This window comes from Nycticebus coucang, chromosome 15 (genome assembly GCF_027406575.1).
Source record: "Nycticebus coucang isolate mNycCou1 chromosome 15, mNycCou1.pri, whole genome shotgun sequence".
NCBI lineage: Eukaryota > Metazoa > Chordata > Mammalia > Primates > Lorisidae > Nycticebus > Nycticebus coucang.
In genome coordinates this window covers 59561722-59587103 of record NC_069794.1, presented here as the reverse complement: position 1 = coordinate 59587103, position 25382 = coordinate 59561722, and the positions used below count along the sequence as shown (strand labels likewise).

Sequence of the window (25382 nt, the reverse complement as noted above, 5' to 3'; positions counted from 1 at the left end):
AGATTTAAGCTAGGTTCCTAAAATTTTGTCTATTCTTTTTCCTGTTTTAATTATACTTATTTATTATAAAACTAATGTAACCAAACTATAAGTGTTTTTGTATAAAAGTAACTCTTCCCACATTCCAGAATATTGAGAAATAGACACAAGAAAAGCCAGCAGCCCTCACAATTCCTGACACAGCCACTGCTGACATGGCAGCGGTCACTTTCCATTGTTTTTTTTCTTATGCATGCCCCATAGTTTAGAATTTTGTATATCTATTTTTTTCAATGAACAGTTTCATATTGTATTACTTTGTCTTAAAAAAATTCTTTTTAGGGCTATATAATATATCAAGAAATAATTATGTCATGCTTAACCATTATCCTCACTATTTCCTTCCTGATACCATTTTCTTCTCCTTTTTCAGGAGCAGCCTGACTGTGCTGGATGTTCTAGAAGGGAGAACTCACACCATCTCACTTCCCATTAAACTCAAGACAGTTTTTCTCGTAGCAGAGGACAAATGGCTTCTGGTGGAGAACAAAACGAATCAGTGGGTAGCTCTCTACAGCAGCTTGTAGAGTGTGCTCGGCCTGATTTGTCAGTTATCTGACCTTCATGCTCTTCTGTCTTCCTTGCGCCTATCTTTTAACAATTTCAATATTTGGCAACATTTCTATAGGTCAGAGTTACAAGAAGGGAAGAGGGTGGATTAAAATTGTCACTTCTCAGAGTAGCCATTGAAATTAACAATAAAAAATGAATTTTACATCTTTTTTATATTTATTGGGGTTTTTTCTTATTAACACATTAAGAATTCACTGTATTCTTGCCAAACTAGAGATATTTCAAAGTAGGTTTTCAGTTTATCTTTTTTCTAGAGAGCCACAGTCTTCTTCCTATAGCTCACTTTTTTGTATTCACTGAACTCATTCCTTAGAAGTTTCTTTTTTTTTTTTTTATCTTGCACATTCTTATTTGTTTTTTTGTTTTGTTTTTTTTTTCTTTTGGCCGGGGCTGGGTTTGAACCCGCCACCTCCAGCATATGGGACCGGCGCCCTACTCCTTGAGCCACAGGCGCCGCCCGCACATTCTTATTTGTTAGTGATTATGGTCATGTTCATGTTGCCTCACCCTGTTGGACCACACCCTTCTTGATGAAAGGCAGTGTGTGGTGCTAGACATGTCTAGAGGGCACAGTAAACTCCGAGTCCCTCTCCCTCGTGCACAGCATCCGCTAGCTAAGTGCAGGTTCCTCGGGCCCTTCTGCTGACAAGCGGCAGGATTTCTGACTATATATCTATATTTTAGAGATTGTAAAATTAAGTAGGTCAAGGAGACTTCAGTGGAGAGGACTCCTTGATAATAAGAGTGTGCCCCATTAGAATTGAATTTTTTCTTTTATTTTACAGTCCTTCCTCTTATAGGAAGTATTTGATTTTTGGTTCACATTTATTACTGCTTTGTTCACTGCTCTTTAACACAGTGTTGAGAAGTTATTTGTTAATCCACTATGAAACCGTGAAACTGCAAATTAGATTATAAAAAAGAAACTGGAGGGGGAGTATCTAATTTTTCTCCTTCTGCCCTTACCATTGCTGGAAAAAGAAAAACTTTTCACTTAAGTTAGCCATTTTGTTTGTTTACAGGAAATACCTTTTAACTAAGCCTGCACACATTGAACCTGAGGGCAGTGGGGTTTGCCAATTGTATCTGTTGAAAGAGGAGCTGCCCAGCACAGGGTTTGGGGTTACACAAGGTAAATACTGTGTTCTCTGTGTTTATGACTGTGTGGGTACTTGCCTGTATACATACTATACTCTAGAATCATTTAAGAATAGTATTTCCCTATGTTAATAGTATTTCCCTATGTTAAGTTTTCTTTTAAGATCTAAAAGAAAAAACTTAGTCACTACAGTAGAAAAAGTAAATAAAAATCAACCCTCTTTCAAGTTATCACAAGGAGGCTCCCTCTTTTGATGATTGCCCTTGAATTTTTTCAACTAACAAAATCAAAATATTTATTTGTTTTGGGTTTCAAGTCTAACTTAGGATAGCATCTTTTCTTTTTTCCACAGACTATCAGGATTTCTTCTTAATTCATCACATTTTGGGGGATTGAATAATTCCTATGAAAAAAATCTAAAACATTCTATTGCCAACACTGGGTTGTATCAATTTTAGATCTTTTCTGTAGGGAGCAATTAATGATGATGTTTATTGCTAATCAAATTTTGGATTTCATAAATATTTAGAACCCTTTTGAGAAGATACCTTGAATGTAAAAACAATGTTTTCTCAGACAAAGGCCCATAAAGGCAATTTAAAGTATTTTCTTTTCTGTTTGAATGGTTGAGAATGAAAGCTTGCAAAAAAATTAGTTTCTAGAGCATTTTAAGGACATTTAGTATCTAATGTTTGTCTGACATTTTTCAGAAACAGAGTTCAGCATACCTCATAAAATTTCAAGTGATCAGCTCTCATCTGAAAACCTAAGTTCAGCTGTGGGACAAAAGATTGCCTCTCCAAACCGAATTCTCTCAGATGAGAACAGTTATGCTACAATAGTTGTTGGTTTTCCAGATCTCATGGTAAGCATCAATTTTTGAAACTATTGGATATATATTTCTTACCCTCATTTTGACCTTGATCTATTGAGGTAAGACTGTTTGGGGGATAATTAAAAACATAATAAAATTTTTGGTAAACATTTTAGATGAAGTTTGCATTACAAATCAGTCCTTAAAAATTTATTCTACCTATATAGTTTCATTATTTAAAAAAAATTAACAGTTAAGGTATAATACAATGATAGAGGTTAGTAAGGAGAAATGAGTGTTCTCTGTATGTGGGAGTTCAATGCTGTAACAGATGCTCAGCCTACTAGTGGTGATTTTGTGCCGTGTCATCTCTGTGTTCTCAGGAGGAGCAATCTGAGTGTAATGAAGTAGCATGCCTAGAATTGTTTAAAGTTAAATTTGTTGAGTTGTCATTGCTGTAGATTAAGGTAGGTTTTCAATGCTCATGAACATCAATTCATTTTTTTTTTTATTGTTGGGGATTCATTGAGGATACAAAGAACCAGGTTACACTGATTGCATTTGTTAGGTAAAGTCCCTCTTATATTTCCATTGAGATTTGCTCTGATTCTCTGGTCTTTGCAGCATCCAGGTTATACTGTAGTCGTTAATGGTCTCAACTTATTTTTCTCTTCAATGGGCCCTTATTCTGTTATCTACTGTTATCTATAAAGGAGAGGCTATTTGTAATTGACTTCAGGTGAAACTGAGTACCATCTACCCCTGAAGGAAATGTGAGAAAATGAAATATAAAAGCTATTTCAGTCTAAGTTGCCATCTAATAACCTTAAATGTAGTTCCATGTGTTTTAATTAAAAATGTAATTATCATAATTGCATTTATAACTTTGAGATGAATGATAGAATCCTATAAATATATGGACTCTGCTTGATACCACACCAATCTCATATGTCTCAAAATGTTAATGTAATTAGTGAATAGTAGTTATTTCAGGATATAAAACATTCGAAATCTAAAACCCAATGGTTAATGTGTGGCTTAGGACTTTTCTATGTATTTTCCTAATTGCCAAGTACAAAGCGTCTGTTTTCATATGATGCAACTCAAAATGAAATATTTTGTTTGAATACAGTGTCTACAGTAGCCCTGATTGAATAAAAGAGAGTGTTTAATATTCTTTCTATAATGCTTACTGCTATGAGTAGTAAAAATATTAGAACTTTTTTCCTGAAGGTAAAATGTTCTTCTGATTGAATAAATTATAAATAAAAATGTTGTCATAAAAAGATTAGAAAAACTACATATAAGGCACTGTTTGTATTAACCCTACAAAAATCCTATATAGCTTCTAAGACTAGTGACCTTGTTTAAAATAAAAGCCATAGCCCTGCTACTTAGTATGGTGCCCACCACGTGGAGGTATTCAATGAGTATTTATTAAATGGAAGATCAGAGGCAGTGAGGCAGCCTTTCAGCCTTTATGATAACAATCATAGTTTTTAAGCCCCAATTCAACAGTCAGGTTCTGTGCTATTGTAAGCCCTTTTAGACGTGCAATACTTAATTATTGCAGCAATTCTATGAGGTTTTACAGCTGAAGAAATAGAAACAGAGAGAAGTTATATTCCCCAGCCACAAAGATTAAAAATAATGGGGTTTGATCTCAAGCATGACTAGCCCTCTCACCTACATCCTTTCTGCCACACTACACTGCCTTTCTGCTTTTATGTGAATTACTTTGGATTCTCTATAAAACTATCAACAAAGGGGTATACACATTTTTTAATATAACTTTGTTGTACAGCTATCAGTGGCACCTAAATTGTTATGAATTTATATAACTTTATTAACCTAATACCATATAGCTATGAAAAACCTATAGCAAGTATCGTCATCAATAATGAAACACTGAAAGCATTCCTGTTCTTATCAAGAATAAGATATCTACCATCACCACCGAGTGTCTTAGATATGATACATAAAGAAAAAATTGGTAAATTGTACTTCATCAAAATTAAAAACTTGAGCTCTGATAAAGACACTGTTGAGACAATGAAAAGACAATCTATAGGCAATATTTGCAAATCACATTTTCAATGACAATGGTATCTAGAATATATATAAATATTCTTAAAGCCCAACAGTGGGCTAGTATGAGGCATCAGAAGTCAGAGCCTAAACAAGGAAAGAGACTTCCATGGTGTGTAGAGGGTAAAGGGGTGGGGGGGAGGTTGGTGACGGCTGATGATGGGCGTCCATTCCAATCGGGATGAAGGTGGCATCCCTGTGAGGGGCAGCATGGCGTGGGATGTAGGATGTAGGAGCCTGAGTAAGTCTCTGTGTGAGGGTAGACCAGTGTGGACTGTCAGGACCCAATCAGGGAGAACAGAGCATCTGTCCAGAAGATAAAGTCAGTGGTGGAGAAGGGAGATGGGTTATATACGGGGAAGGTCATGCATTTTTATGGAAATGCAAGGGCAAACAGTAATGAAGACATCCCCGAAGAAGAACCAATTACTCTTCTTGCTAAATTTCAAGGCTTATTATAAAATCTTCCATAACTAAGGTTTTATACGTAGAGGTAGAAAATGCACAGTTGAACAGAATGTACTGCCCGGAAACAGAAGCATGCATATAAAGAACCATGTTTTATGATAGTACTGCAATGGGCAAAAGTTAGTGGTATTTGGACAGTTAACTGTCTGTGTGAAGAAAGGGTGAACATGGGGCCCTGCCTCATGCCGTTCACAAAAAATTCATTCCTGATAGGTTAAGAACTTTAATATAAAAGACAAAACCTTCAAATATTTAGAGAGAGCATAGGAAAATATCCTTGTGGTCTTGGGAAGGATCATATATGGTTAAAATTTAAAGTGAAGGAAGAGAAAAAGTAACACAAAATTCTAGGATAGTAAATGAAGAAGAGACAGGAGTGATGTGGTCAGGAAGGGGCACTGCAGGCCTTCAGAAGTGTGAGCTTTATTTTATGTTCTTTATGCCGAATGCATATGTATTTGCTTTATTATTTTTAAAGTAACTATTAATATATTGCTACAGTCCCTCTTTTTAGTTGTAATTTACTTCAACAGAAAGCAATTTAACTTGTATATTTCACACTTGTCTGAAAATTGTGATTATTGGTGAAGCAGCTATGTACTGTGCCCATTCATAAAGCACCTGCTTACCATTAGTTTGCAGAAAGGGTTGCAGTGTTAAAGTTGTGGTGAAGGTAGTATATGGTACTTGAGTACTATAATCTCTCTTTTTTCCTCTCTTCTCTTTTTTTTTCAATCAGTCGCCCAGTGAGGTTTATTCTTGGAAGAGGCCATCATCTTTGCATAAACCCAGTGTCACTGACACAGCATTCTATGGTGGAAAAAAGAAAAGTGGAACTCCAAAACAAAGCAACTGTGTGACTCTCTTAGATACTAACCAGGTGGTCAGGATTGTGCCTCCAGGACAAGTCCCTCTAAAAGATGTCTACCCTGAAAGTAAGAAATTTACCAACTTTTAATCTGTCACGGTGGCTAAAGGTAGCTTGCTTTTGGTAGGGGATATTTAATTCATCATTCTCATTTTAATTTATAAAGATGGGTCCTTCTGACAAGTCTAGAAGTAACTCAGAAGACCTATGTGTAGTCATAACGTTCTCACTCATTTTCACAGTGTAGGATTGTAGCCATTGCTTTTAGAATTTGTCTTCATTGTCATTGCAATCTATACAGTAATTTTACTTAGAACATGTTTTTGAAGAGTCTTTAAAAAATGATTATGATTTAGAAATAGAAGTGGGGGCCTGACTTTTTTTCTTAAATTCCTGGGACTAGGCTGGGCACTGTGACTCAGGCCTACAATCCTAGCACTCTGGGAGGCCAAGGTGAGTGGATTGCTCAAGCTCAGAAAGTGAGACCCCTTGTCTCTACTAAGAACAGAAGAACTGGCTGGGCAATGCCTATAGTCCCAGCTACTCAGGAGGCTGAGACAAGACAATTGCTTAAGCCTAAGAGTTTGAGGTTGCTGTGACTATGATGCTACTATACAGGACAACAGAGTAACACTCTGTCTCTTAAAAAAAAAAATCCCTAAGACTGAAGGCCAGGAATTTATTATGCAGATTGATTTACTTATTGTTCTCAAAAATCAACTTCTGTTTATTACTGTACAAGCCCTGTGCTGATCCTTTCTTCTTGTATAAATTCACTTAATCTTCAAAACCCCTCCTATTGTTACTATGCTTTATAATTTATATGTGAAAACATCCTAACACAGAGGTAAAGTAAATGACCTGGATCACTCCACCAGTGACCAGCAGAGCCCAGATTTACACCATAATCATCTAATCTTAAGTCTAGAACTATTCTCATTCAATCACACTGGCATTCATCATGGATAATTATGAAAACTTTCCGTAATCGAGTCATTGACTGTTAGTTTTTGCATCATAATGGTATTAATATGTTATCCTGTGTTTATATTTTTTATATTCATGTGTACTTCACAAATATAATGCTAAATGTATTATAATAATCTATTACCAGGTGTGAAAAGTCTTGGTTATAATGATAATGTTTAGAAAATTAGTTCTTTCCAAAGTAAAACTCATGGAAAATAAATCACCACTTTCTTAAAATGTTTTTTTTTTTTTTTAATGGTAGAAAACATACTGAAAACTACAATTCAGTGTAATAAATGCTGTGATAGGAGTATTCACAAGGTGGTATGTGAACACAAAGGAGAAGCTTACAACCAGACTTGGAATTATGAGTAAATTCTTAGAGAAGAGTAGGAGTCGAAGGAATTGGTGCAGGGAAAGGGAACCCGGGAAAAGTGCAAGGACTTGGCAAAGCATTCCAGGAATTACAAGAAGTTCAATACCAGAGCTTAGTGCACCTTCATTGACCTGGAAACCTGGGCCTCATCTTAGTTATCCCTCTTCACCATCATCCTCCACCATTTGATTCATAGCAATTGCCTTGTCCTTTCCGTACAACCTCGCTAATAAATCTTGTATCCACCCACTTGTCTCCAGTTCTATTGCCACATCCCATCCAAAGCACCACCATTTGCACTAGAATATCACCAGAGACTCTTGACAGTGTCATCTCTTCCACTCTTCCACTCCTACCCATTCTTCATGTGTCAGACAGAGTGATATATATATATATTTTTTTTTTTTTTTTTTTTTTGAGACAGAGTTTCACTATGTCGCCCTGGGTAGAGTGCCATGGTGTCACAGCTCACAGCAACCTCAAACTCTTGGGCTTAAGAGATTCTTTTGCCTCCGCCTCCCCAGTAGCTGGGACTACAGGCTCCCACCACTGCGCAGGCCTACTTTTGTTGTTGTAGTTGTCATTGTTGTTTGGCAAGCCCGGGCTGGGGAGTTCGAACCCGCCAGGTCCTATGTATGTGTCTGGCACCCTAGCCACTGAGCTACAAGCGCCAAGCCCAGAGTCATATTTTCTAAGTACGGTGTACATTTCTTTTTATTAAGATCTAATTTATATACGTAAAATTCACCCTCTTTTGTGGATAATTCTGTAATCTTAACAAACACAAATAATTGTGTGACCACCACAACTGATATGGAAGAGTTCCATTATCCCAGAAACCTCCTCCATGACACTTTGTGGTCACCCCTTCCACCTACCCTCCACACACCACTGATCTGATTTCTGTCCTTATAGATTTGCCTTTACTAGAATACCATATAAATGGAATCATACCATATGTGATCTTTTGAGTCTGGCTTCATACACTTAATATAATGTGTTTGAAAATCATTTATGTTGGGCGGCGCCTGTGGCTCAAGGAGTAGGGCACTGGTCCCATATGCCAGAGGTGGTGGGTTCAAACCTAGCCTCGGCCAAAAATAAAAAAAAAAAAAAAAAAAGAAAAAAGAAAATCATTTATGTTAGGGCGGTGCCTATGGCTCAGTGAGTAGGGCGCCGGCCCCATATACCAAGGGTGGCAGGTTCAAACTTGGCCCCAGCCAAACTGCAACAACAACAAAATAGCCGGGTGTTGTTGCAGACACCTCTAATCCCAGCTACTAGGGAGGCAGAGGCAAGAGAATCACCTAAGCCCTAGAGCTGGAGGTTGCTGTGAGCTGTGATGCCACAGCACTCTACTGAGGGCAACAAAGTGAGACTCTGTCTCAAAAAGAAAAGAAAAGAAAATCATTATCTTGTATGTACCAGTTGTTAAGTGGTTGTCTATTGTTTGAATGTATCACAGTTTATTCACTAATCAAAAGATATACAGATTGTTTCTTATCTTTGGCAGTAATGAGTAAGTCCACTATAAACATTTGTGCACAGATTTTTCAGTGAACATTAGTTTTTGCCTCACTTGTGTGAATACCTAGGAATAGCATTTTTTGCATCATATATTAAAACTGCCAAACTCCATTCCAAAGCGGCAATGCCATTTTGCTTTCCTCTCAGCAGCGCATGAGAGTCCAGGTGCCCTGCATCCCTGCCAGTACCTGATATTGTCAGGTTTTTACCGTTCTCCTGGGTGTAGAGTGATATCTCATTATGATTTAACTTGGCTTTTCTCCTGGCACCCCATGATGTTGAGGATTTTGTCAGATGGATCATTTTTCATGAAATATCTCTCTAGATCTTTTGCCTATTTTAAAATTGGGTTATTTGTTTTCTTAGTAATGATTTGGAGCATTCTTTAAATATTCTAGGTATAAATCCAATGTCAGACATACATTTTCTAAAATTTTCTCCCATTTTGATGAAGGACAAATCTTCTATGTTTTCTACTTAAAGATATAGTTTAGATTTTATATTTAAACTTATCCATTTTGAGTTCAATTTTTACATGGTACAAGGTATGGATTGAGGCTTGCTTTTTTTCACATGGGGATTATTCAGTTATTTCAACACCATTTGCTGAAAATACTGCACTTTCTCTGTTGAATTGCTTCTGGGCCTCTGCTGGAAATCCACTGCCTTCAAATTCGTGGGCTTATTTCTGGAATCTTTATTGTGTTCTATTGATCTCTGAGCTCTTGTGTGTCTATCTATATATTAATACCACTCTTGATTTCTTTGTAGTTTTATACTTTATAATAAGTCCTGAAATCACATAGATATTTCCACTTTGTTGCTCATTTTCAAAATTGTTTTGGTCATAAAATACTATTTTAAAAAATATGACTCAGGTCATGTTATTCTTAGGATGAAGTTTAGAAATGTTAACTTGGCCTAAAAGATTTTGTCTGTTACATATCTTTCTGGCTCTCTTGAATTCACAAAGTTCCTTCCGAACCTTCTTCTGTACCTTGCTCCTCCCACCCTCAACCTCTCATCCTTCAGAGCTCAGAGGACACGCCACTTCCTTAGAAGGCCTCGCCCAACTCTGGCTTACAAGCCCTTGCTATACTGCCTCATAGCACTTCCTATTTAAGGACAGGAAGAGTATGTTTATGTTTGTATGTGTATTTTAGTTTTTCACAGTGTTTCAGGCCTACTTTTTTTTTTTTTCCTTTTGGCATTTTTAAAAAAAATACAAAAAGCATCTTTGCACCCACCACCCATCACCACAATAGGCAAAGACTCCTGTGTTCTCTTCTCTTCCACTTTTGACAGACCACGAGTAATCTCTCTCCTGAGTTTGAGTTTGGTATTTATTGTTCACAAAATATATATGGTATTATTTTGCATGTTTTTAAACTATGTATAAATGGTATCATTCTGTGTTTATTCTTCTGTAACTTGTTTTCTCTTTCTGCATCAAGTTTTGGAGATTCATTGTTAAAGAAAAAATTATTCATGATATTTTTTAAAGAACTGAATATAATTCAGTCCTGTGATATTCAGGACTATCTCAGTAAGTGTAGGGACTAATGCAGTGACATTTTCTAGTAGGAGAGACTTGTGCTCAACTTCACATAGAATAAAGAAAAGTAGGAATTTATAGTGAAGGAGCAGGATAGGGATTAGTCAATAGAAAATCACTAAGAGGAAGCATCAGGGAAAAGGGGGGATTCTGGTTAAACAGACTATCAGTGTTCTTGCTAAAGGTGGGCAAAGGTGACCTAATATCACCTAAGGATATGGTGGAGAAGGAGGAGCCAAATCACTGTCCCACCTGCGGGATTCTGGTTAAATTGACTTAGCAGAATTCTTGCTAAACTTGGACAATGCCGAAACAAACACGAGCGCAAGAATCAGGGCCTATTGGGAAGAGGATTTAGAAGAGCATGACGGGTGTTTGGTCAAGGAAAGAATCTTCATCATCCATATTAATGGCTCTACTTTTACTTTCACTGGTTTACACACCACAATTTATTCATCTGTTCCTTGTCAATCCACATTTAGGTGCAGTGAGTATCCTTGTACCTTTGTGCTTGTGTCCATGTTGGAGGGTCTGTGGGAGGTATATCTAGGAGTGGCTTGAAGGATGTCCTGCTGCTGTCCACGCTCACCCACTCCTGTGGTTTCACTTTGCCTTTCCCTGACTTCTAGTTCATTTGAGCATCTTTTTATAAGGTCCACCTTTTTTGCTCCTACCTGTGAGTGAGAACACTATTTGTGTTTCTGTGCTTGACTTATTTTACTTAACATAGTGGCCTCCAGTTCCATCCATCTTGCTACAAATGATAGGATTTCTTTCTTTTACCTGGTGAATAATATTTCATCGTGTCTATGTGCTGCATTTTCTTGATCCACTCATCCATTGATAACCAGTTGGATTATCTACTTCAGCATTTGTGAATAGTGCTTCAACAAATATGGGAGTGCAGATATCTCTTTGATATATTAATTTCCTTTCTTTTGGATATATACTTAGTGGTAGAAGTGCTCGGTCATATGGTAGTTTTATTTTTAGTTTTTTGAGGAACCTCCATATTATGCTTCATAGAGGCTATGCTAGCTTACATTCCTGCCAACAGTGTATGAGGGCTCCCCTTTCTCTGTATCCTTGACCATATCTGTTACTGCCTGACTTTTGGATATAAGCCATGTGAAATGTGGTAAAATGATATCTCATTATGGTTTTGAGTTGCATTTCTCTGATGATTAGTGACACTGAACATTTTTTCATATATCTGTTGGCTATTTTTGTGTCTCTTTTAGAGAAATGTCTGTGAAGATTTTTCGCCTATTTTTAAATCAGATTTCTTTTTCCTATTGAGTTGTTAGAGCTCCTTCGATATTCTTGTTATTAGTGCCTTGTCACATGGTTAATTTGAAAATATTTTCTCCCATTCTTTGAGTTCTCTCTTTATTGATTATTTCCTTTGCTGTACAGAGCTTTTTAGTTTGATGTAATCCTAGTTATTTCTTGTGCTTTTAATCAAGGTCTTACACAAAAAATATCTACCGATCTCCTGGAGCATTTCTCCAATGTTTTCTTCATGATTTCAGGTCTTACATTCAAGTTTTTAATCCATTTTTTATTTGGCTTTTGTGTGTGGTAAGAGATGGGGTCTGGTTTTCCCATCTCCATTTATTGAAAAGACAGTCCCTTCCCTATTGTATGTTCTTGGTACCTTTGTCAAAGATGTCTGCTGCTCCCTCACATTCACCCACTGTAAATATATTGATTTGATAAAGTTCTTTATTCTGTTCCATTGATCTATGTGTCTGTTTTCATGCCAGTACCATACCATGCTGTTTTGTTACTATAGAGTTTTAGTAACAAATCTTATGTCAGTGTGATACCTCCAGTTTTGTTCTTTTTGCTCAGGATTCCTTTGGTTATTTAGGCATACTTTTGATTTTTTGTTTGTTTGTTTTGGCAGGGACACAGTCTTGCAGTTTTTCCCAGGCTGGCCTCAAACTCCCAGCCTGAAGTGATCCTCTTGTGCTGGCCTCCCAACATGCTAGGATTATAGGTGTGAACCCACCAGGCAGCCTTGACCATCCATTTATTTATTGTGATTTACTCTTCTGAGAATTGCCTGTTTATATTTTTAGCCATTTTTTTCTTCCCTTACCCCTGCCTCTCTTTAGCTATTTTTCTCTTAGTTGCTACGTGTTTTGTTTCTCTTCACTTATTTAAGTAGTGCTCCTTAAATATTCCAAACATATATAAAGTGCTTAGGACAGTGTCTGAAACATAGGATGAATTTTTTAAATGTGGCCTGTAAAGAAAAGAAAAGAAAATCCTTAGTAGCTTGGTAAAGGGCAATCCCAGAATGATAGCTGTGCATAGGCCTAAGGATCAACCAGTTCAGATTAAAACAGAGGAGAAGATTACAGGAGAGATGTCGCTAAGCAAATGAAATTGACAAACCCAATATGTTTGAAAATATTTAGGGATTTTGATAATTAGGGAACTTTACACATAAATTTATGCTAAGTAAGACTAAACAAATAAAATATGATTATTCATTCTAAAGAAAAGCAAAAAGTTATAAAGGAAAGGAAATGCATGAACAGCATTTATATAATCATAATAATATAAATGCTGAATGTAATCTAACCCAAATCATCATATAAATGTGTGGGTGTGGGGAATTAGGGAGGAAGGGAATGAGAAAAGTTAAACTCTCATCCTGTATGGTAGGAAGTCAAGAGATAGTGCCTGAAATTAAACATCGAGACAGCACCGTGAAGATGAAGGTGAAAACCACAGAAACAGTTTAAAAAGGTGGAAGTGTCTCTGGGAAGCAGGACATAGGGGAGGGGAGGGTGAATCAGGGGCTTTCTGCTTTTACTTTAAGCCTTTTTGACTATTCAATCTATGTGCCTGGAAATCTCTAATAAAAATTCAAACTAAATTGATTTTTTAAAATAAATCAAATCCAACCATCTTACTCATCAGGAACCAATTCATACCAGCCTTTTATTAAAGAAATCAATAGAAATTGTAAGGATGACTCTCTTGGTGAATTTCACACAGATGGGGTAACTTTTATTTAATGCAGATGGGGAAAAATTTATAGCTTTCTTCTAGTTGTTTTATTTCTAGTTAAATGTTAGATTTTTAAAAAAATTACAGGTCTTAGCACTTTAAACACAAAATAATGATTCTTGGTTGAAAGCAGTACACTGTTTTTTGTTGTTGTTTTTGAACTATGAATGAAACTAAAAATCTGGTATTGGCACCTTTGCTGGGAACATATCATTCTTTTAGTCTGTAAACAGAATTGCACTAAACCTAGTGGTTAACAAGTGCACATCAAATTATATTTCTAAAAGTAGTGAAGTTTTTTAAATATAATTTTACCTTCCCTCTGAAAATTTTCTTGGTGGTTTTGCCTGACAGCTTTTATGCCTCCTCCTAACCTTGGCACTGTGCATGTAAACTGTCCCCACCGTTCATGGGAACTCTGCGATAAACACTGCAATAGTGACTTCCCTTTAATGGTTAGTGAACTAATCCCCAAATACAGTTTATACCTATCATTGAAATCCACCTGGATTATAAATGTAATGGAAATTTACTGAGCCTCCATCCTCTCTACAGTGTTGAAACATTTAAAATAGATGGATGAAGACTTGGCTAAGCTTGGAGGGAAACCTGGCCACAGTTTTAACTTCCTTAATTGAATCGTGTATTCTGTTCAAGGATAGTCACAAGGCCCTTTTTGTAAATCTTTTTGTCTTTGAGATGATTTATTTTCAAATCAGCAAATATCAATTTTGATTATTTTTAAATGCTTAGCACTACTGCTATCCTTGGTAGTCCCTTGAAGCTCTTTGTAGCCACAAATTCTTTTTTCTGATACATGAAACTCTTGCTTTTTCCTGCTTGAAACAGAAGATACAGCCATTATTGCATTTTCTCACCTTCTTTATGCCATGAAATTAAACAGTGAAAAAAAAAGACTCAGAAAAGAAGCTATTTTAGAATAAGTTGGCTTACTTTGCCTTCATAGGCAGTCTAAAAGTGCTCATCAGTGCAGTAGCTCAACTTAATACTACTACTTGTTTTAAAAAGTATCTCTACATGTCAAGCCAACATATAAGTAAGTTGGTTAGCTGAACAGTTCTAGTCATCCCAGGAGCTTCAATAACTGGTTATTTTTGGCAAAGAACCCTGATATATAAATAATTCAACTTATTTCAATTAGGTTGTAGCAGCAAGAATTGTCAAAATTATATATGGTGCAAAACTTTATCCAAGATTAACCTTATATCCCAGCAGTATTTCCAAGACAGATGGTCCATGACTTATAAGCATGTTTGTTTTATACAGATATACCTGGGACAGCCAATCCAGGTGGATTTGGGTATAAATTACTATAGTAACTCTCTTTTCTTACCCCTTCCTATGCCTCAACATTGCCTTCCTTTCCTCTGGAGGGTTTTGCCTTCTGGGACAACTCCTTGCCTAGCACCACAGCCCATACCTGGCCTCATTGCCATGATTTCCACTCTGGAATCCTTTCCAAGTCCCCAAAGGCCCATAATGATTTAAAAGATAAAAGGAAAGAAGGGAGTGAGGGGAGAAGGAAGGAAGACAAGGAGGGAGGAAGGGGACTCTCTTCTTTATGTTGTGAATTCCTGAAGGGCAGGGACCACATCTCTTTCCTCTCTGAATCCCCAGCACTTTACACAATACCTGCTGCAAAGTAAGTTCAAACATGTTTCAATAATAAGACACATATTGGGTTTCTCTGATGGCAGATGACCTATTTGAAAACCTTCAGCCTCAAGCATGAAATATGATAAAAATGCCAAGTTTCTTATATTTTGTAAACTACATTTGAGCATCCTAAACATCTCATTCTAATCAGAAATCACAATAAAGGACTGATAGATACATGTATATATATCATTCTAATCAGAAGTTATATTAAAAGACAGACAAAAATCCTTAAAAGCATGGGTTATGTAGAAGAGATTTTCTTTTTAAGAGAACTTAGTGGCCAAAATGTTATAAAATGGGACTATTTTACAAATAGCTATTGCCCCAGGGCCAGCTCAAATAGGAGTTGTATGTAGTGGTGGCCACAGCATAGATTTTAGAAACAAAAAGGCATGAATGTGAAAATCATCTCCATCACTCTCCAGCTGTGTCCCCCCGAGTAAGTCACATTATTAAATTACCTCTATAAACTTCAGCTTCCTCATCTCTCAGATAGGAACAATAAATCTTTATTGTTGACAATAAAGCATTACCTATAAAAGCTAAGCCTAATTCCTAATGCACAATGGTGGCAGCTCGTGATTTTGAGGATGATGCTGGTACTCAGGGATGTGGAACAAAAGTCAGTAAAGCGCAAGAATTTGCTGGGAAACCAACACCAGAATTGGAGTTGAAAGCTCTGGTCCTCATATCTCACTATCTTCTACCCCCAACTTTTCACATTCTTCATGGCCCAGAGTCCTGGAAGCCTCTCATAATCCCAAAAGACACAGACCTACAAGCCATAATCCCAAAGGTTGAAATCTTTAAAGATCAAAATTCCTAGAGGCTAAAATCACAATCCCAAAATATCAAGATTCCAAAAATACAATTCTAGGGGGAAAAAATTGAACTTCTTTAAAAGATTTATTTACGTTTTTTAAAGGAGATTTGTTTGAAAAACATATAAAAACACAAAAGAACACTTTATAGGCCACTTTCTATGATAAAATAAGTAATAATATCATACATAGTTTTTCCAGCATAAACACTGAGATATACTAATGACAGTCCACCTGGGTATAACAGTTACGTTAAAATGAACTGTGTTCATAAAGAAATTGGCATTCAAAAAGAGAAATGTATAAAAGGCATGTCACTCTGGTTGGTAATTGTGTGTGCCCAGCTTTGTAACCATGGTCATCTGAAAAACCATGCGGAAACCTAGAAGCCTGAAATTCTGATGTCCAAGATAGCAGAAGAAAAATCTGACCCCACTCTCAGAGATCAGTTTGCCTTCTGTATTTGTTCTCTCCAGGGCCCCAGCTAATGACATGGTGCCTGCCAACATTGAGGGCAGATCTTTCCCACCTAGTCCACTCAGACTAGTGCAATTAATCCCCTCTGGAAACACCTTCCTAGACACTCAAAATAATGTTTTTCCAGGTTTCTAGGTATTCCTTAGTTAGTCAAATTGACACCTAATATTGAATTCACAAGTTCATCTCTTGTTAACTTGGCAGCCATATGCATCTGCTTAAACCATACTTAGTTTCCAAGTAAAGATAGTAACAAAGTAATAGTTCTACCTAATATAATACAACTATACTATAATTTTGATTTTCAAGATTTTAGACTTTAGGAATTTTGATCTTTTAGGATTTGCACATTTGGGATTATGGTGTTTGAGACTGTTGTTCAGGATTATTATCCAAATTCTGGGATCTTCGCCCCACTGCCCCTTCCTCCCTTCTCCTTCCCGTGTCTTATAGGGCCCATAATTATGACAGATACTTTGTGTAGAGCAACAACTAATTAGATGCTTTGCCTTCACTAATGTCATCTTATCCTCAAGATAATGCTTATGATGCTCAGATGCTATTAGTATCCCTATTTTACAAATGAGAAAAGCAGGACTCAGAAAGGTAAACAATTTAACCAACATAGCACAGCTAAGAAATGTCAGAACCAAGACGTCATATCAGGTCAGTTTGACTACAGAGTGGGTTGCTGATTCTACCACATTATACTGCACTGTTGTTACTTCCTAAGAAGGAAGAACAGAATTCAGATGATGAAATATTTTCACACAAACTGTTAGTGCTAAAACATCAACTCATCTTGGGGAGCTATCACAATGAAAATAATTTGTTTTTTTCCTGACACTAGAGAATCACAGCCCAATATGCTTCTGTTCAACAATCTCCCTTAGGGAAACATAATTCTCGGAGTCTAGCCAGGAGGATTCACCCAGTACCATGTCCAGTAGGTCCCAGAGTCTCACTGAGGCTCCTGATAACATTCTTCTACTTCCGGCAGCATTTGAACAGTGTTTTGGTCCTGTTTTGGTATCTTGCAGTAATTTCATGTAAGCTCATGTCATGACTTGTTTGCAGATGTTACTCCTCCACACACAGCTGGTTATATAGAAGTCACTGATCTTCAATCAAAGAAACTCCGATATATTCCTATTCCCAGGTAATCCATTTCACCTTTGTTCTTAGCTCGGTATGTTGTAAAAAATGAATGAATCATACCACGTACTCTGAATAAGTGTGTGCTTTTTGCTTCCTTAAATAGCAAGCTCTTTCTTCCCCCAGTCACAGTTGGTTTATATCTTGTTGTTTGTCCACATGCTTTACTGGCATTTTTATTTTCATTTTGGAAAAATATTCAAATGTTACATAGGTATAAATCTAACAGCTTTCAAGTCTTTGTCTTCTTTTGTTTGATCTATTCTAGTGATAAGTTTTTCCTGTATCTGAAATAATACTTTCAGTATTGCAAAAATTTTAATACTTATTAGCTTTGTATGTTTGTTTTCTGAAGTAAAAGTGTTCAAAATATCAAAGGAATTTAAACAGCCCTTGTTTAATATTGTACATCTGTTAGTCCTGAAGGCCATGCTGTCCCCAAAGGACTCCAAAGATTTAGAATGAGACTCATTACTAGTCACTGCTTTTGTTACTGTTCAGCAATGGAAGCAAAGCCTTTAAACTACCTAGACTCAGGATATAAAAACAGAAATGATAATGCTTGGTCTCTGCCCCTGAGGAACACAGGTGTCCTTACCTGTGGGCCCTTCCTTTCTGGGTGCATCCGTGCCTTGTCTCCTTTCTAAGCTTGTACCCGCTTTGTTCTATTTAGTCTAGAGGCCAATACCTCTTTCCTATAATCTTTCTACTCTACTTAGATGTAGATTGAGATCACATACCCTCCTCTCATAAACTCCCTCACATATGACTGAGTCCTCACAACACAGTGGTTAAAGCCTTGCCTCAAAGCTCAAACAGAGGGGCCTACAGGTCCTTTCAATGTCAGAAGAAGACCAGGGATGCCAGAACCTGTCAGTCCCCCCAAAATATCACCAGACCACCTTTCTTCCCCCTCTTCCAACTCCCAGAAGAAAATAGCTCAGCATGACAATACAAAATAACTCAGACATACTACTTCATTTCTTAGGGCCTTTCAATCATATTTCTTTCTTTTTTTTTTTGAAAGTTTTTTTTTTTTTTTATTGTTGGGGATTCATTGAGGGTACAATAAGCCAGGTTACCTTGATTGCAATTGTTAGGCAACGTCCCTCTTGCAATCATGTCTTGCCCCCATAAAGTGTGACACACACCAAGGCCCCACCGCCCTCCCTTCATCCCTCTTTCTGCTTTTCCTCCCCCCCCTGCATAACCTTAATTGTTATTAATTGTCCTCATATCAAAATTGAGTACATAGGATTCATGCTTCTCCATTCTTGTGCTTTACTAAGAATAATGTCTTCCACGTCCATCCAGGTTAATACAAAGGATGTAAAGTCTCCATTTTTTTTAATAGCTGAATAGTATTCCATGGTATACATATACAACAGTTTGTTAATCCATTCCTGGGTTGGTGGGCATTTAGGCTGTTTCCACATTTTGGTGATTGTAAATTGAGCTGCAATAAACAGTCTAGTACAAGTGTCCTTATGATAAAAGGATTTCTTTCCTTCTGGGTAGATGCCCAGTAATGGGATCGCAGGATCAAATGGGAGGTCTAGCTTGAGTGCTTTGAGGTTTCTCCATACTTCCTTCCAGAAAGGTTGTACTAGTTTGCAGTCCCACCAGCAGTGTAAAAGTGTTCCCTTCTCTCCACATCCACGCCAGCATCTGCAGTTTTGAGATTTTGTGATGTGGGCCATTCTCACTGGGGTTAGATGATATCTCAGGGTTGTTTTGATTTGCATTTCTCTAATATATAGAGATGATGAACATTTTTTCATGTGTTTGTTAGCCATTCGTCTGTCATCTTTAGAGAAGGTTCTATTCATGTCTCTTGCCCATTGATATGTGGGATTGTTGGCTTTTTTCATGTGGATTAATTTGAGTTCTCTATAGATCCTAGTTATCAATCTAGGATCCTAGATATCAAACTAGTTTGTCTGATTGAAAATATGCAAATATCCTTTCCCATTGTGTAGGTTGTCTCTTTGCTTTGGTTATTGTCTCCGTAACTGTACAGAAGCTTTTCAGTTTAATGAAGTCCCATTTGTTTATTTTTGTTGTTATTGCAATTGCCATGGCAGTCTTCTTCATGAAGTCTTTCCCCAGGCCAATATCTTCCAGTGTTTTTCCTATGCTTTCTTGGAGGATTTTTATTGTTTCATGCCTTAAATTTAAGTCCTTTATCCATTTTGAATCAATTTTTGTGAGTGGGGAAAGGTGTGGGTCCAGTTTCAGTCTTTTACATGTAGACATCCAGTTCTCTCAACACCATTTATTGAATAGGGAGTCTTTCCCCCAAGGTATGTTCTTGTTTGGTTTATCGAAGATTAGGTGGTTGTAAGATGTTAGTTTCATTTCTTGGTTTTCAATTCGATTCCAAGTGTCTATGTCTCTGTTTTTGTGCCAGTACCATGCTCTCTTGAGCACTATGGCTCTGTAGTACAGACTAAAATCTGGTATGCTGATGCCCCCAGCTTTATTTTTATTACTAAGAACTGCCTTAGCTATACGGGTTTTCTTCCAGTTCCATACAAAACGCAGAATCATTTTCTCCAAATCTTGAAAGTACAATGTTGGTATTTTGATAGGAATGGCATTGAATAGGTAGATTGCTTTGGGAAGTATAGACATTTTAACAATGTTGATTCTTCCCATCCATGAGCATGGTATGTTCTTCCATTTGTTAATATCCTCTGCTATTTCCTTTCTGAGGATTTCATAATTTTCTTTATAGAGGTTCTTCACCTCCTTCGTTAGGTATATTCCTAGGTATTTCATTTTCTTTGAGACTATGGTGAAGGGAGTTGTGTCCTTAATTAGCTTCTCATCTTGACTGTTATTGCTGTATACAAAGGCTACTGACTTGTGGACATTGATTTTATATCCTGAAACATTGCTGTATTTTTTGATGACTTCTAGGAGTCTTGTGGTTGAGTCTTTGGGGTTCTCTAAGTATAAGATCATGTCGTCAGCAAAGAGGGAGAGTTTGACCTCCTCTGCTCCCATTTGGATTCCCTTTATTTCCTTGTCTTGCCTAATTATATTGGCTAGAGCTTCCAGCACTATGTTGAATAGTAAAGGTGACAGAGGACAACCTTGTCTGGTTCCAGTTCTAAGAAGAAAAGCTTTCACTTTAACTCCATTCAGTAAAATACTAGCTCTGGGTTTCTCATAGATAGCTTCAATCAGTTTTAGAAATGTGCCACCTATGCCTATACTCTCCAGTGTTCTAATTAGAAAAGGATGCTGGATTTTATCAAATGCTTTTTCTGCATCTATTGAGAGGATCATGTGATCTTTATTTTTGCCTCTGTTAATATGGTGGATAACATTTATGCACTTGCATGTGTTAAACCAGCCTTGCATCCCTGGGATGAAGCCTACTTGATCATGATGAATGACTTTTTTGATGATAAGCTGTAATCTATTGGCTAGGATTTTGTTGAGAATTTTTGCATCTATATTCATGAGTGAGATTGGTCTGAAATTCTCCTTCTTTTTGTTTGAGTCTTTTCCTGGTTTTGGTATCAGGGTGATGTCTGCTTCACAGAATGTTTTGGGGAAGATTCCTTCTTCCTCAATTTTTTGGAATAATTTCTGCAGTACAGGAATAAGCTCTTCCTTGAAGGTTTGATAGAATTCTGGTGTGAAGCCATCTGGACCAGGGCATTTTTTGGTTGGAAGATTTTTTATTGTTTCTTTGATCTCAGTGCTTGAAATTGGTGTGTTCAGGAGCTCTATTTCTTCCTGGCTAAGTCTAGGGAGAGGGTGTGATTCCAAATATTGATCCATTTCCTTCACATTGTCAAATTTCTGGGCATACAGTTTCTGGTAGTATTCACAAATGATCTCTTGTATCTCTGTGGGATCAGTTGTTATTTCCCCTTTATCATTTCTGATTGAGGTTACTAGAGATTTTACTTTTCTATTTCTCGTTAGTCTGCCCAATGGTTTATCTATTTTATTTACTTTTTCCAAAAACCAACTCCTTGTTTCATTAATTTTCTGAATGATTCTTTTGTTTTCAATTTCATTGATCTCTGATTTGATTTTGGATATTTCTTTTCTTCTACTGAGTTTAGGCTTAGATTGTTCTTCTTTTTCCAATTCCATAGGATGGCTTGTGAGATTGTTGATGCGCTCTCTTTCTGTTTTTCGAATGTAGGCATCTAAAGCAATGAATTTTCCTCTCAAAACTCCTTTTGCAGTATCCCACAGGTTTTGGTAGCTTGTGTCTTCATTGTTGTTATGCTCAAGGAAGTTAATGATTTCCTGTTTTATTTCTTCCTGCACCCATCTGTTATTCAACAGAAGATTGTTTAATTTCCATGCCTTTGGGTGGGTCGAGCGTTTTTGTTAGAGTTGAGTTCCACCTTTAGTGCCTTATGGTCTGAGAAGATACAAGGTAAAATTTCAATTCTTTTGATTCTGTTGATATTTGTTTTGTGTCCCAGGATATGATCAATTTTGGAGAATGTTCCATGGGGTGATGAGAAGAATGTATATTCTTTATCTTTGGGATGGAGTGTTCTATATGTGTCTATCAAGCACAGTTGTTCTAGGGTCTCATTTAAATCTCTTATATCTTTATTTAATTTCTGTTTAGGGGATCTGTCCAGCTCTGTAAGAGGAATGTTAAAGTCCCCTGTTATGATGGTATTATCAGATATCATATTGCTCAGACTGAGTAAGATCTGTTTCAAGAATCTGGGAGCATTTAAATTGGGTGCATAAATATTTAGAATTGAAACATCTTCTTGTTTTATTTTTCCCTTGACCAATATAAAGTGACCATCTTTGTCTTTTTTGACTTTAGTTGCTTTAAATCCACATGAATCTGAAAATAAGATTGCAACTCCTCTTTTCTTCTGAATTCCATTTGCCTGAAAAATTGTCTTCCAACCCTTGACTCGGAGCTTTAATTTGTCTTTTGAAGCCAGGTGTGTTTCTTGCAGACAGCAAATAGATGGCTTGTGTTTTTTAATCCAGTCAGCCAATCTATGTCTCTTCAGTGGGGAATTCAAGCCATTAACATTTATTGAGATAATTGATAAGTGTGGTAGTATTCTATTCGTCTTATTTTGTGAGAGTCCATTGCTTAGTTTTATCTTTTGCATCAGTGTGCAGGTTTGGTTCTGTCCTTTAATTTCTGAGTTCTTACTTTGCTGCTGATCCATTGTGGTGGTCAGTGTGCAGAACAGGTTGAAGTATTTCCCGTAGAGCTGGTCTTGTTGTGGCGAATTTTCTCAATGTTTGTATATCCGTAAATGATTTGATTTCTCCGTCAATTTTGAAGCTTAGCTTAGCAGGGTACAGAATTCTGGGCTGGAAATTGTTGTGTTTAAGTAGATTAAAGGTAGATGACCATTGTCTTCTTGCTTGGAAAGTTTCATTAGAGAAGTCTGCGGTCACTCTGATGGATTTGCCCCTGTAGGTCAACTGGCGCTTACTCCTGGCAGCTTGCAGAATCTTTTCTTTTGTCTTGACTTTGGACAGGTTCATCACAATGTGTCTTGGAGAAGCTCGGTTAGAGTTGAGTCGACCTGGGGTCCGATATCCCTCTGAAAGCAGTGTGTCAGAATCTTTGGTGATGTTTGGGAAATTTTCTTTTATAATATTCTCTAGTATGGCTTCCATTCCTCTGGGGCATTCTTCTTCCCCTTCTGGGATTCCTATAACTCGTATGTTGGATCGCTTCATAAAGTCCCATAATTCTGACAGTGAACGTTCTGCTTTCTCTCTCTTCTTTTCTGCCTCTTTTACTATCTGAGTTATCTCAAGAACTTTGTCTTCTACCTCTGAAATTCTTTCTTCTGCATGGTCTAACTTGTTGCTGATACTTTCCATTGCATCTTTAAGTTCCCTAATTGACTGTTTCAGTTCCTTCAGCTCTGCTATATCCTTTCTATATTCTTCATATCGTTCATCTCTTATTTGATTCTGTTTTTGGATTTCCTTTTGGTTATTTTCCACTTTATTAGCAGTTTCCTTTATTGTTTCCATTATTTCTTTCATTGTTTTCATCATGCGTATTCTAAATTCCCTTTCTGTCATTCCTAACATTTCTTTACAGGTGGAATCCTGTGCAGTAGCTACCTCATGGTCCCTTGGCGGAGTTGTTCTTGACTGGTTCTTCATGTTGCCTGGAGTTTTCTGCTGATTCTTCCTCATGAGTGATTTCTTTTATCTGTTTCCCTTCCCTAATTTTCCTTTCACTTCCTCTTGCTGTTTAAGTTCTTGTGCCTGTGGATTAAGGGTTAGATGAGTCCTTTTGGTACAGGACCAGAAGGGCGAGAAGGTTGAAGAGCAAGAAAGGGATGAAAGAAAGGAGGACCGAGTGAAAAGAAAGAAAAAAAAAGTAGAGAAGGGAGAGGGGATGGGTAAAAGGAATATTGACAAAAAGAAGAGAAGCACAGAAATAGGGAGACAGAGCAATATAGGTGTACAGTAGGGTTCTTTGACACAACCTTAAAAAAAAAACCACCTTCTGGTGGTGCCCAGTTGGGTGGTTCCCTTGAGGTCAGCAGCTCTTTGCTAACCTGATCAGACACAGTACCCCACCTCCACCAAGTAGAGAAGAAAGACAAAAATGCTATAAATGAAACCAAAACAAGGAAACAGAAAACTTTACGGGATAAAATTGGGTCAAAAACCAAATAATAGCAGTAGAAACAGTAGAAAAAATGAAGTTGTAGTTATTAAAAAAGGCAACAATGGGAAATTATAATTAAACTAGAAAAAATGAGAAAAAAAGATTGTACGGAAAAGGTTGAAATTAAAAAACAAAACAACATCAACAACATCAAAATAAACAAAAAAACAACCAAACCAAAAAAAAAAAACACAACCCAAAACAAAGCATGTATATGTTGTTGAATATTGTCTGGGCAACACGTGGTCTTCTGGGGTATGAGATGTTAATCACAGTTCTGATACGACTGGAGGCTGCTGATTTCTCAAACTCCAGCAGGTAGACACCCTAAATCTCTCTTCAGCCCACTTACAAAGGCACTTTGAACTTGGAAACTTGCTGAGCAGAAGCCTTCCCAGGAAAGTGCTTGTTGCTGGAATCACTGCTGAAGTGGCTATCCACTTACCCAGTGTGCCAAAATGGTCTCACTCTGTCCCTGAGGGGTAGGGCTGCAAGGCCGCTCAGACCCCACCCTTAGGCTACTCGGTGCTGGGTTACCAGCACCCACCCAGATTCTAGCTCTATGACCCTGAGGGCAGAGCTTGCTGTGGCAGATCGCTCAAAATGGCTCCCTGTGGCCCACAGCCAAACACTATTAGCTCTGTCTGGCTCAGCGGCTGAGACTGGGGCCCCAGACAATGGCCAAAGTTCTCCGCATTCCCGCCCAGGCTCTCCCCAAGGCAGCTCAACTGAGTGCCAATTCCAAAGACACCAAAACAGTTCACAGGTAAGGCCTTTCCAGTTTGCAGTCTCGCTGCTACTGAACTTACAGTTACGGGCGGGTTTAGACCCATTGAACACACGCGACCACTTGCCGGTTTTCCACTGTTTTTGTCCTCCTCTTGGGGTCCAGAAGTCTCTCGCTGACTCTCTGTATCCTCACAGGGGTGATGATTGGCAGATCCCACCAGCCAGAGATGCCTGGAGTCCTATCTCCCTGGACTCACGGTGCCCAGATGCAAGGAAGCTGTTACTCGGCTGCCATCTTGCTCTCGTCCTCCTTTCAATCATATTTCTAAAATATGAAAATGAAATTATTATTCAAAGAAAAAGATTTACTTGTTTCTTTTTTTTTTTTTGGAAATTAGTACATAAATATTTAATGTCATCATTAACGGTCTCCCGGAAAGCTGTATCTGATCTTTACAATCAGTT

General features: G+C 37.4%; 1 protein-coding gene across 1 annotated transcript in view; it reads left to right on the top strand.

The window, feature by feature from the left end:
• VWA8 (von Willebrand factor A domain containing 8) overlaps positions 1–25382 on the top strand; it is a 468998-nt gene that overhangs the window by 304784 nt on the left and 138832 nt on the right. The window contains exons 32-36 of the mRNA XM_053563447.1: positions 413–538; positions 1635–1744; positions 2422–2576; positions 5821–6016; positions 17456–17537. Coding sequence (XP_053419422.1) covers positions 413–538; positions 1635–1744; positions 2422–2576; positions 5821–6016; positions 17456–17537 — 669 coding nt within the window. The remainder of the gene's footprint in view (positions 1–412; positions 539–1634; positions 1745–2421; positions 2577–5820; positions 6017–17455; positions 17538–25382) is intronic.